The following is a 12,886-nucleotide window of genomic DNA, read 5'->3' as shown; positions in this document are numbered from 1 at the left end:
TAGCCTGCCTAATTTACCCAATGATAAATTACCAACTCCAGTAAATGCCTTTAATAAAAAGCCCCAGAAACAGAATATTCTACAAACTGACTTAACTGAAAAACTAAGGTAAATGCCTTTTAAATGGCTTCTATTAAAAATTTTTAATTAACAAAAGCAAATACTTGCAAGAATTCAAGAACCCAAATTTTACATTAAAAGGAAATTCTGCAATACACTATGACATGAATGAACCTTGAGAACATTATGCTAACTGATACAAGTTTGTCACAAAAAGAAAAATACTGTATAATTCCACTTATACGAAGTACTCAGAGTAGCCAAAATTATAAAGTCAGACAGTATAATGGTGGTTGGTTGTCAGGAGCTGGGGAAGAGAGAACAGGGACTTACTGTTTAACAGATATAGTATCAATTGTACAAAATGAAGTTATAGGGATGGATACCAGTGATGGCTGCACAAACAGTGTGAATATACTTAATACTACAGAAGTGTACACTTAAAAACACTTAAGATAGCAATTCTATGTTATATATACTTTACCACAATAAGAAAAAAGAAAAAAAGTTTCAAATGATCTAAAAATTTAAACCTTGGAGGTGTTTTTCCCACCGTTTTTATGATTTCAGAGTGCACTCTACTATATAAAGAATGTAGGGTGCAGAGCCAGTCTAAAATCTTCCAGGAAATATCATTCTAAATGAGTCAGAAGGACTCAGGCTATGACATATTAAATGCAACTAGGATACCTGATGTGTACTAGATGACCTCTCCTCATTGCATAATTCCAGCCCTTGTTTCCATTGATAAATATGTTACATCATAGCCGAAAGTATGTAGCATAAAGACAAATTAACTGAATGAGTATAAAATACCAAATATTTTCTCCTTCCTCTAGCTTAGAAACAAATGAGTAACTGTGAGTTGCTGTAGATTCCTGGAGTTCCCATGCAACTTTTTAGCACTACCAGTATACCAGCATTTCTACTTATCCCTTGCTTTCCCAACATGGGAAGCAGAGGCATTTAATAGGGCCCAGGTCTTTCTATCCTATTAATTTATGGGAAGTGTAAACCTCTAATTTCTGTCCAAAAACAAGTGATTTCTAAATGCAGTACCTACTTCCATGAATCTTAGCTACTCAAGATTAGGCAGAAATAGCCATTTAATTCAAACTATTAGAAGTGACAAATAAAGGGCACCTGGGTGGCTCAGTCAGTTAAGCATCTGCCTTAGATGCTCATCCCCTGATGAATCTGCTTCCTCCTCTGTCCCTGCTCCTCCCTTGTCCCTGCTCCACCCCCACAGCTCACACACACACACTCTCTCTCTCTCAAAAGTAAATAAACTTTTTTTAAAAAAATTAAATTGAACCGGGGCGCCTGGGTGGCTCAGTGGGCAGGGGAGGCACAGAGATGAGGAGACGGTGTGAAGGAAAGACAGAGGTGGCTGGTGTGTCTGGGACCTGTGCACAAGTGCCTCCTACTTTCCTCTCCAGAGGCTCACTCTATGCCACTTTATAACCTTTAATCCTGGGTACTGGGTGGCTCAGTGGGTTGGGCTCTGCTTTCAGCTCAGGCCATCATCTCAGGGTCCTGGGATCGAGTCCCGCATCAGGCTCTCTGCTCAGCAGGGAGCCTGCTTTCCTCTCTCTCTCTCTCTGCCTGCCTCTCTGCCTACTTGTGATCTCTGTCAAATAAATAAATAAAATCTTAAAAAAAAAAAAATTTAGGGGCCCCTGGGTGGCTCAGTGGGTTAGGCCTCTGCCTTCGGCTCAGGTCATGATCCCGGGGTCCTGGGATCGAGCCCAGCATCGGGCTCTCTGCTCAGCAGGGAGCCTGCTTCCCTTCCTCTCTCTCTGCTGCCTCTCTGCCTACTTGTGCTCTCTCTGTGTCAAATAAATAAATAAATAAATAAAAATCTTTAAAAAAAAATTTAAATTGTGTCTACTGGCTACTTAACTAGATTGAATGTGGGTAATACTGGGTATTAGCAGTATTTTCTTGTATTAAGACTTTAACATTTTCTCTGAATCATTTTTAAAGTTTAAAATATGGGCATTTTAACATTAATATTTTAAAAAATAACAAATAGGGGTGCCTGGTGGCTTAGCTGGTTAAGCAACTGCCTTTGGCTCGGGTCATGATCCTGCAGTCCCGCATACAGCTCCCTGCTCATCAGGGAGTCTGTTTCTCCTTCTGATCCTCCCTTCTCTTGTGCTCTCTAAATAAATAAAATCTTAAAAAAAAAGTGACAAATAAATTTAAAATATTTACATTTTAAACTTTTTAAAGATTTGAGAGACTGAGTGTGAGCAGGGGAAGGGGCAGGAGAGAATCCTCAAGCAGACCCAAGCATGCAGCCTGAAGTGGTGCTTGATCTCACCATCAATGTGATCATGACCTGAGCCAAAACCAAGAGTCAGGCATTTAACCAACTAAGCCACATTTTTTTTTAAGATTTTATTTATTTATTTGATAGAATGAAAGCAAGAGCAGGAACACAAGTAAGGGAAATGGGAGAGGGAAAGCAGGCTTTCCACTGACCAGGAAGCCTGATGTGGGGCTCGATCCCAGGATGCTGGGATCATCACCTGAACTGAAGGCAGATGGCTGACCATCTGAGCCATCCAGGCACCCGTGACTGAGCCACATTTTAAACTTTTTTTTTTTTTTTTTGGTGGGCAGCAAAGCAAGGTTTTGAGCAATAGTAAAATTACAGAATAATGGCCACAAAGCTCCCAAAGAGGGAGGGAACCCAAGAGGGTTTCCCACATTTTAAACTTTAAAAATTATTCAGAGAAAATGTTGAAGTCTTAATACAAGAAAATATTGCTAATACCCAGTATTACCCACATTCAATCTAATTAAGTAGCCAGTAGACACAATTTAAAAAACCTATTTAAGAACTATAATCAAGGGGCTCCTGGGTCACTCAGTTGGTTAACCGTCTGCCTTTGGCTCAGGACATGATCCCAGGATGCTGGGATCAAGCCCCGTGTCAGGCTCCCTGCTCAGTGGGGAGTCTGCTTCTCTCTCTCCCTCTGCAGCTCCCCCTGCTTATGCTCTCTCTCTCCATCAAATAAATAAAATCTTTAAAAAACAAACAAAAAAACCCCACTATTATCAGTTTGTGGAATATGTCAAATAAGCTTATTCTAAAAAAAAAAAAAAGAATTTCATTCTTACTAATTAAGGTACAATTTTTCAGCATCTGAAGACTTTCTTCAGTTAAGGACTTTTTTTAAAAAAAAAAGATTTTATTTATTTATTTGACACAGAAAGAGATCACAAGTAGGCAGAGAGACAGGCAGAGAGAGAGGAAGGGAAGCAGGCTCCCCAACCAGCAGAGAAAGCCCGACACAGGGCTCAATCCCAGGACCCTGGGATCATGACCTGAGCCAAAGGCAGAGGCTTTAACCCACTGAGCCACCCAGGTGCCCCAAGGACTTTTATTAGTAGATGTAAGAAACAAGAAATCTCCTCTTAAAATGCAGCAATATGATGTACTACTGGCTAAAAATCTAGACTCTTGGGGGCACCTAACTGGCTCAGTCGGAAGAGCAGAGAGTGCAACTCTTTATCTCAGGGTTGTGAGTTCAAGGCCACAGGGAGTATAGAGATTATTTAAATAAATAAATATCCAAAAAAAAAAAGGCCCAGACTCTGGACTGGGTTTGAACCATGAAGTAGCTATATGATCTTTAAACTGTCTAACTTCTCTACATATTAAAACTTCATCATCTGTAAAATGAAGATAATATGTGCCCACTTTATAGAGATGTTTTGAGGATTGCATAGACAAAATACTTACCGATGATAGGCTTCTCGCCGGTACTTTTTCAGGGCATGCTTATCCATGTTAGCAGGCATATCCGCTGCATTCTGTAACCGATCACTCCAGGAGGTTGTCATTTTATTTCAATTGTATGCTGAATTCTAGAAAAGAAAATCAGTAATTTAGTGGCTTAATGTTAGTATCTATTTACTGTTATGATGTTTTAATTAGAAAAATTCTAGGGGCACCAGGTAGCTCAGTTGGTTAAGCATCTGACTCTTGATTTCAGCTCAGGTCATGATTTCAGGGTAATGAGGTTGAGCCCCGCATCAGGCTCTGTGCTGAGCAAGAAGCCTGGTTAGATTCTCTTTGTTCTCCCTCAGCACCCACTCCCTCACACTCGCGCACTCTCTCTAATATATATATATATGCAAAAGATCTGATCTTTCATCAATAAAGAGATACAGATGGCAAATAAGTACATGAAATGATGCTCAACACCATTTATCATCAGGGAAATGCAAATTACCACCACAATAAGATTCTACTACATGGGGGATAGTAGTACTCGTGTACGGTAGTGTGGTATAGTGTAGTACTGGGTGGCCCATTCAGTTAAGCATCTGCCTTCAGCTCAGATCATGATCCCATGGTCCTGGGATCAAGCCCTACATAGGGCTCCCTGCTCAGCGGGGAGTCTGTTTCTTGCTCTGCTTTCTGCTCCCTTACTTGTGCTCTGCCAAATAAATAAATAAAATCTTAAAAAAAAAAAAAAAGATTCCACTACATGCCTGTTAGAATATTTAAAATTTTAAAAAGACTGACCATGACAAACTTGGGTGAGGAAATAGAGCAACTAGTACTTTAATACACCACCAGTAAGACTATAAAAATGGTACAAGCACTTTGGAAAAGTTTCCTATCTCTTTAAAAGTTAAACACATATCTACTTTATGTCCCAACCCTTCTAAGTAATTATCCAAGAGAAATGAAAGCATGTATCACGTAAAGACTTACACACAAATATTCACAGCAGCTTTGTTTAAAATATCCATAAACTAAAAACAACCCAAATGTCTATACAGGTGAAAGAACAAACTGTAGTATGCTCATACTACTTTGCAATAAAAAGAAATGAACTACTGAAAACATGAATAAATTTCAAAATTATGCTGAGTGAAAGCAGACAAGACATATTATATGATCCTATTTACATAAAATTATAAAGAGTCCAAACTAATCTACAGTGACAGAAATAAGATCAGTGGTTCCCTAGGGGGAAGCAATAAAGCAAAGAGGGACCCAGGGAAACTTTTGGGAGGGATATGTTCATTATCTTAATTATGGTGACTGTTTCATGAGTGTATATATGTCAAAACTTATTGCACACTCTAAATTTGTGAAGTTTACTGTATGTATTTTTAATATATTTTTTAAAGGATTCTATTTATTTGAGACAGATACAGAGAGAAAGAGCGCGAGCAGGGGGAGGAGCAGAGGAAGAGGGAGAAGCAGACTCCCTACTGAGCCAGGAGCCTGAAGTGGGGCTAGATCTCACAAGGACGTTAGGATCATGACCTGGGCCAACGGGTCAATACATCTGAGCCACCCAGGTGCCCCTACTGTATGTATTTATACCTCAGTGAAACTTTTTTAAAAGTCGGGTTTTTTTTTTCTTTCCTCAAAAATTAAAGGTTGTAATTACACTAAGAAAGATTTCTCCCAAGTATTTTAACTTTATTACTTTCTTCAAATTAATTGTAGCAAAAATTCAAAGCACTCTCGGGTCATTCTTGGACTAAACAAAATATATTTTATTTTAAGAATTCAAGTTATACACTCTCAGCAAAGGTAACATCCAACTTCAGGGGTGCCTGGGTGGCTCGGTCTTTAAGCCTCTGCCTTCAGCCTGGGTCATGATCTCAGGGTCCTGGGATCGAGCCCCACGTTGGCCTTCTCTGCTCAATGGAGAGTCTGCTTCTCCCTCTTCCTCTGCCCCTGCTGTGAGTGCATTCTCTCTCAAATAAATAAAATCTTTAAAAAAAACATAAAACTAAAGTGTAAACATAAAATGATTATCATTAATATGGGATAAAATCTGCCATGAAGTCTATACAGTTATGTGAAGGTAAGGGGGTAAGATTGTTTTAAATCATCATCTTCAAACAATTCCTCACATATGACAATTTTAATATGATCTTATCATACATCTTAACATTACATGACGGACTTTTGACTCTATCCACAGAATCAATCTATATAATGCTTAACTATTTTTCATAGTAATATTAAAAGTAAAGATGAAGATGCTTTATCAACTGGCCAAAAAAAAAAAGAGATTTCTATTAAGTAAGATACATTAAGTAAATATAGATTTGTCACCTGTTTACAGTGTCAAGCTCGAGTAGTTTCTTTCACTAAGGTATAGCAATGACTAATACCAAATAAAAAGCTCAAATTTTAATTCCTTTCAAAAAATATGGTAGTTAGAAAATTCTTTGTTTCAACATAAAATAAACAGTCTGAATAGCAACAAGTGAAATGAACTTTCAAGCATTTGAAATACCATAGTTTCACGCTTTAAAAATATTTCAGGCAAAACATACTCCTTTCACCACTAACACCACCCTCCCCCCCAAAGGGAAACCAGCTGCCCCAACAGCTCCAAGCAACTGCGAAAAACAGGAAGCAAAGAGTAACTGAAACTGCAGGATAAACCTGGGTAGCAAAACCATTTTAAATGTTTCAGATCACATCAGTAATTCACTCGGAAAGGAGCAGCACTTGAGGGGCACCTGGGTAGTTCAGTCAGTTAAGCATCTGCCTTTGGCTTGGGTCATGATCCCGGAGCCCCGGGATTAAGCCCCGCTTTGGGCTCACTGCTGAGGGATGAGTCTGGTTCTCCCTCACCCACTGCCCCTCCCCACCCCCCATGCTTTCTCACAAATAAATAAAATCTTAAAAAAAGAAAAAAAAAAAAGGAGTAGCACTTAAACACATTACGTAGCACAAGCCTATTCGGCAAAGTGTTTTACACTGCATATTGAACCAAATACTTATTTTTCAACAGTTAATAGGGTAATGATAACAATACATAAATATGAACTCTTAGAGTTTTACTAAACTTGACTGGAATTTATTCTGTTTGAAATATAAAACTTGAGATTGCTAAGTTTTATAATCAACCATTCTAAGAACACTGCTCTGAAACTTGAATAAAAAGGATCACTTTGAATAGTTTCTTAAAATTTTCTCACCAGCTTGAAATTTATTTTAAGCTTCATAAATACAAATTTAGTTGCATATTAAACTAGTTTATAGAAAAAGAAGAGTTAAAGTTACATCCTCCATTTGTATGCCTGGTACTGAACTAAGTAGGCACATTGTGTTTGTGTATGTGTGTGCACACGTGTATAAAGTAATAAAATCACTTTATTATAGTTGACTTTTTAAAAACATTTCCAGGCATCTAAGCGGCTCAGCTGGTTAAGCATTTCCCTTCGGCTCAGGTCATGATCCCAGGGGCCTAGGACGGAGTCCCATGTCAGGCTCCCTGCTCCACAAGGAGTATGCTTCTCATTCACTATCTCGTTCTCTCTCTCAATCAAACAAATTAAAAAAAAAAAAAATCTAAAAAAATTTTGTTTAAATAAATAAATAAGAACATTTCCTTTGTGGGGTACCTGGATAGCTCCATCAGTTAAGTGTCTGCCTTCGGCTCAGGTCAGGATCCCAAGATTCTGGGATGGACCCCCACATGGAGCTTCCTGCTCATGGGGAGTCTGCTTTTCCCTCTCCCACTACCTCTACGCACCCCCAGCCCCACTTGAGAGCACTCTCTCGCACTCTCTCTCAAACAATCGTTAAAAAAACAAATGAAAACATTTCCTTTGTTGTGATACAAAGGATACTTAACAAAATAACTGATAGGACCTTATTTCTGCTCTTATGTTCCAGCAACTTGGTAACAGCTTTAAATGTACAATCTATATAATTAACACAGGTTATATACGAACTATAAGGTATATTGAACCGAAAGATACTGATAATACTGACTATACAGTAAGCCTTACCAATTAGTGCTATGGACCATTTCTACCAAGAGGAAAATGCACATATGTACAGTCAGCTTTACAAGCTGCTGCTGACAGTAAGGGAGAGACTTCTTCCCTACTACAATCCTTGATAGGTCTCTACTGTGGACATCTGTTTGGTAAGTAGGCACATTTTACACATAGCCCTTGAAAACCCTATTCCTTGACCAATGAGCAAGTAAAATCAAGGAAGTATAGTGGTCAGTTTTTTTTTTTTTTTAAGATTTTTTTTATTTGACAGATCACAAGTAGACAGAGAGGCAGGCAGAGAGAGGAAGGGAAGGAGGCTCCCCGCTGAGCAGACAGCCCGACGTGGGGCTCCATCCCAGGACCCCAGGATCATGACCTGAGCCGAAGGCAGAGGCTTTAACTCACTGAGCCACCCAGGAGCCCCAGTGGTCAGTTATTTTTAACAATATGTGTGGCTTAGCATCCCCTCTGTAACATGACCGCAAATAAACTAACTTACAAATACATTCTCTAGAAAACAAGGGAAGTCAGATCCAGGTTTAGATTAATTCATCTAAAAATACTGCTAAAAATCTAAATCATAGTATCTATAATTAATAGCACAGGGGCCAAGGGCTGGCTGCCCCAAGATGGGCCTCTTTGACGTGAACATTATTTTGAGTTAAAAGCAGTCAAAGGGCGCCTAGGTGGCTCAGTGGGTTAAGCCTCTGCCTTGGGCTCAGGTCATGATCTCAGGGTTCTGGGGTGGAGCCCCACATTGGGCTCTCTGCTCAGCAGGGAGCCTGCTTCCTCCTCCTCTTACCTGCCTCTCCACCTACTTGTAATCTCTATCAAATAAATAAATTTTTTAAAAATTGGAAAAAAAAAAAAAAAGCAGTCAAAACCCAGCAGGTTCAGGAAAGCTCTTTACCTCCCCCTCAACTGCCCGCTTGCACCAAGAGAAAAGCTATTAACATAGATTCCCCTAAGACACTTAAGATACATAAGGCAATCTTTGTTTCCCAACCATTTTCTCTCACGTTTCTGCTAATGGTCTTTCTGCCCTTTGTATCCTCAGGCCCTTAGCCCTCTCCTCAGCTCACACAAGCATCACGCTGCCTGTCTCTGGAATCTCTATGTCTGTGTGGATTGTCCCTATGTATGCTATTAAATTTGATTTTCTCCTGTTAATTTGTCTCATGTCAATCTGATTTTTCATCCAGCTAGGACTCTGAAGGGCAAAGAAAATTCTTCCTTCCTGACAATGGTGTCATCTCTAATCCAAAGAATTGCACTTTGAAAGAAACTATAGCTCTAAAAGTATTTTTGTAACTTTTGCTCCTTTTAATAATACTAAAAGTAATACACGGAAGAAAATAATAAAATAAAGTATTTTAAGATGTAGTAGTAAATTTTTCCCCCAAAGGGAGACTTCTTAAAACTGCTGTATATAAACCGTGTTAAATGTTTCGTTAACTTCTGGCCTTTTGAATAGTTCATGACAGTTTTTTGTTCACTTTTCATTCCATTAGTTTCATTCAGTTCTATCATTTGCCCTGAACTGGACTATACATTTCAGGAAAAGGCAAGCATTCATAGTTTGCACGCCAAGTGATATACACAGCTAACAAATTTCAACTAATAAACTCACACTTACCTATCCATGCATATTATTTGCTATCCTCTTAACTTGCTTCTTTTTTTCTTTTTTTTTTTTTTTTTTGCACATTAACACTTCCAGACATGATATATTTTGACAGTTAGAGTCAGACCCTTTCTCTAAAATGTAAGCTCTGTAAGGGTTAGATTTGTTTCATTTGTTGCTGTAACCCCAGTTCCTTTAACAGTAGACTTGATACAGACAGGCAGAAACAAATGGAACTCCTAAACCTCTACACTTGGAGGTCTTTGCTTTTTAGAAGCTAATTCTTGTGTAAGCCTGAAAATGCAAGAATATTGCACAATTTCCTTTTAATGCTTTAAATGAGTCTTTGTGAAATCTTACTTTTGGTTCAGAAACACAAGATTCTTGGCTTGATTAACGTAATATTTTGCTAACATTTCAACATCAGGCCTTGGAACAAAAGGTTCCTTGTTCTCTGATAGAAAATAACAAAACTGAGATCTTGTCAAGGGAGAAATGCAGTACCTGTTGCCTTGACAATTGGTTTTTCTTCAAGCAATAACATGCTCCAATCTCTAGTCTGAAACTAACTGGAAAATATAAATTTATTTCATCTATTCCTAAAGTTCCTAAATATATACAAACAAGACCTGAATTTTGTTAATGTTCTTCTCTTCAACATTCTACTGCTGCTACTCCTAGAAATCTGTTACCTCAGCCCTATCACAGAGAAGGCTATATATCTGTTCTACATCAGCATATGAAGGCTGCTTCTTTTTTTTTTAATCTTTTTTAAGTTTTTGTTGGTTTTTTTTAATTTGACAGAGAGAGAGATCACAAGTAGGCAGAGAGTCAGGCAGAGAGAGAGGAGGAAGCAGGCTCCCCACTGAGCAGAGAGCCTGATGTGGGGCTCGATCCCAGGACACCGAGACCATGACCCGAGCCCAAGGCAGAGGCTTAACCCACTGAGCCACCCAGGCGACCCTGAAGGCTGGTTCTAACTAAATGTTTTGAGTAATATAAGACCTTCTACAATAACATGGTCATTGACACAAAGAACAAGTATGTAAAGAAAACATTTTAAATGAATGGGTGGGAGGATAGGTAGTAATGCCATCTCTTTCTTCAAAATATTGCCATAACTAACTATGGTCTTTCAAAAGCATAAAGGTAATGAAGCCTAACAGTTTTTACAATCAGCCAATATAAAGTATTTTTCACCTTCAGTAATGATTCTTAAATATTCTTTTAAAAAGGAGGAAAAAAAAAAAGTCTGATTTCAAAATGAATGAATTCTTTTACTGATGAATTCCTGGCTCACCATTACACTGTTGTACCTATTACCTTTCCTCTCACAAAATAAAAAAATAAAAATAAAATCAGAAAGCCGGAAATAATCACAGTATTTCTACTTCTTGGTTTATAAATTCACATTTATGGATTAGTCTGCTTATTTGGTAAAAATTCAGAGATGTGTAAGTTCAATGCCTTAATAACCCTAACTTAACAACTAACATTTAACATTTACTAAGTGTTCACCTTTTTCACATATTATTTTAAGCACTATACATATTTTTCTGACTTCTCACAACCATGTGAGTTAGGTGCTATTCTCTCTGTCATTCAAAGAAGAAAAGAGCATACTGAAGTTAAATAATTTGACCTATGTCATAGAATTATACTTGTGATGAAGAGCATAGATTCTAAAGCCACACTGCCTGGGTTCAAAACCTGACTCCAACACTAATTAGCTCTATGACTGAGCAAATTACACAATCTCTTCAGCTTCTTCCACTCCAAAATAGTCAGAATTGGAACAAGGATTCAATCCATTAATAAGTGCAAGGTACTAAGAACAATGGCTAATACATAGTGCTTAATCATTTATTATTTATAATGGTAGAGGCTGCAATGTTTAACACTTGCAGCTTCTGCACAGTGTAGAACAGCAGTCCCCGCCCCTTATCCATGGTTTCCCTTTCCAAGGTTTCAGTTACCCATGGTCAGCTGCAGTCCCCAGAAGCAGATGATCCTCCTTCTGCCATAGTCAGAAGGTCAATAGTAGCTTAAGGTCACGTCACAATGCCTACGTCATTCACTTCATCTCATTACGTAGATATTTTATCATTTCATGTCATCACAAGAAGGGTGAGGGCAGTACAAGAAGATAATTTAGAAGACATTACATTCACAGAACTTTTATTATAGTTTTGTTCCACAAAACAACTGGCCTGGGTTCTTCAAATATATTAATATTATGAAAACAAACAAAAAGCTGGACCTGCTGTGGATTAAAAGTAATTATAGGGACATGACAACTAAATGCAATTCATGATTTTTGACTAGATCCAGGACCAAGGGTTAGAGTGGAGAACTATAAAGTTCATTTGGGGCGGGAGGTGGGGAGGCTTGGAGAACTTAGTCGGTTAAGTGTCTGACTCTTGATCTCAGAATGGTGAGTTCAAGCCCTGCATTGAGGTCCACACCAGACCTACTTTAAAAAAAAAAAAAAAGTTATTATTGGGGGAAAATGTGAAACTTTTAATATGCACCAGATAATAGATAACAATGTTATCTCCATGTTAAACATGTAATTTTATAGGACATCTTTGTTTTCAGGATATTCAAGTAGATCTTTTGAGGAATGAAGTGTCATGATGTCTGCAACTTACTTTTTTTCAGGAAAAAAAATGTATAAATGAAAGATAAATGTAGCAACGTTAACTGGTGAATCCAGATGAAAGGTAAATTTATTGAACTATTACTGCCCTTTCTTGTATTGAAATTTTGCAAATAGTTGAAAAAAATGTAAAACCTCTGCACAATGAGAGACTAAACACTGAGAAGGTATTTGCTACACTATAAATAAGAGGATTAGTAAATAAAGAGTTATGAACTAATGACGGAAAAGCAAACAAGTCAACAGAAGCAGTTTACAGAAAGAAAATCTTATAATAAATGATGTGAAGAAGCTCAACCTCACTTATGATCAGGGAAAAGCCAATTAAAATAAAATTTGATTTCATTTTAAAATTTAAAAGTCTACACAATATAAGTGTTTATAAGGATATTGCAAAATAGGAACCCTCACAAACTGCTATTGATTATTTAGTATTTTGGAAATAATTTGGCATTATCTAATAAAGTTAAAAGATCTTCATACTCTACAATCTAAGATTTTCGTAAGTTAAGAACTGTCTCACATATGTAAACAACGTGAAAATCCAAGAATGTTTATGCTTCGTTAATAGCAAAAAAAAAAAAAAAAAAAAAAAATCAGACTAAAAATAAAATCTTTTAAAAAAGGAGGGGGGTGCCTGGGTGGCTCAGTGGGTTGAGCCTCTGCCTTCAGCTCAGGTCATAATCCTAGGGTTCTGGGATCGAGCCCCACATTGGGCTCTCTGCTCAGCGGGGAGCCTGCTTCCCCCTCTCTCTCTGCCT

At 37.9% G+C, this 12,886-nt stretch overlaps 1 protein-coding gene across 2 annotated transcripts in view; it reads right to left on the bottom strand.

The window, feature by feature from the left end:
• Nucleotides 1-3,939, bottom strand: part of NT5C2 (5'-nucleotidase, cytosolic II) — a 75,259-nt gene extending 71,320 nt beyond the window's left edge. For both annotated transcript variants that reach the window (XM_032881115.1, XM_032881118.1), the window contains exon 1: nt 3,815-3,939. In XM_032881115.1, the coding sequence (XP_032737006.1) occupies nt 3,815-3,915 (101 nt within the window). In that variant the 5' untranslated portion in view covers nt 3,916-3,939. The remainder of the gene's footprint in view (nt 1-3,814) is intronic.
• Nucleotides 3,940-12,886: the final 8,947 nt, after the last annotated feature.

The sequence above is a fragment of the Lontra canadensis genome, unplaced genomic scaffold (assembly GCF_010015895.1).
Source record: "Lontra canadensis isolate GAN:19392208 unplaced genomic scaffold, GSC_riverotter_1.0 scaffold3, whole genome shotgun sequence".
Taxonomy (NCBI): domain Eukaryota; kingdom Metazoa; phylum Chordata; class Mammalia; order Carnivora; family Mustelidae; genus Lontra; species Lontra canadensis.
This window is presented reverse-complemented; position numbering and strand designations above follow the sequence as displayed.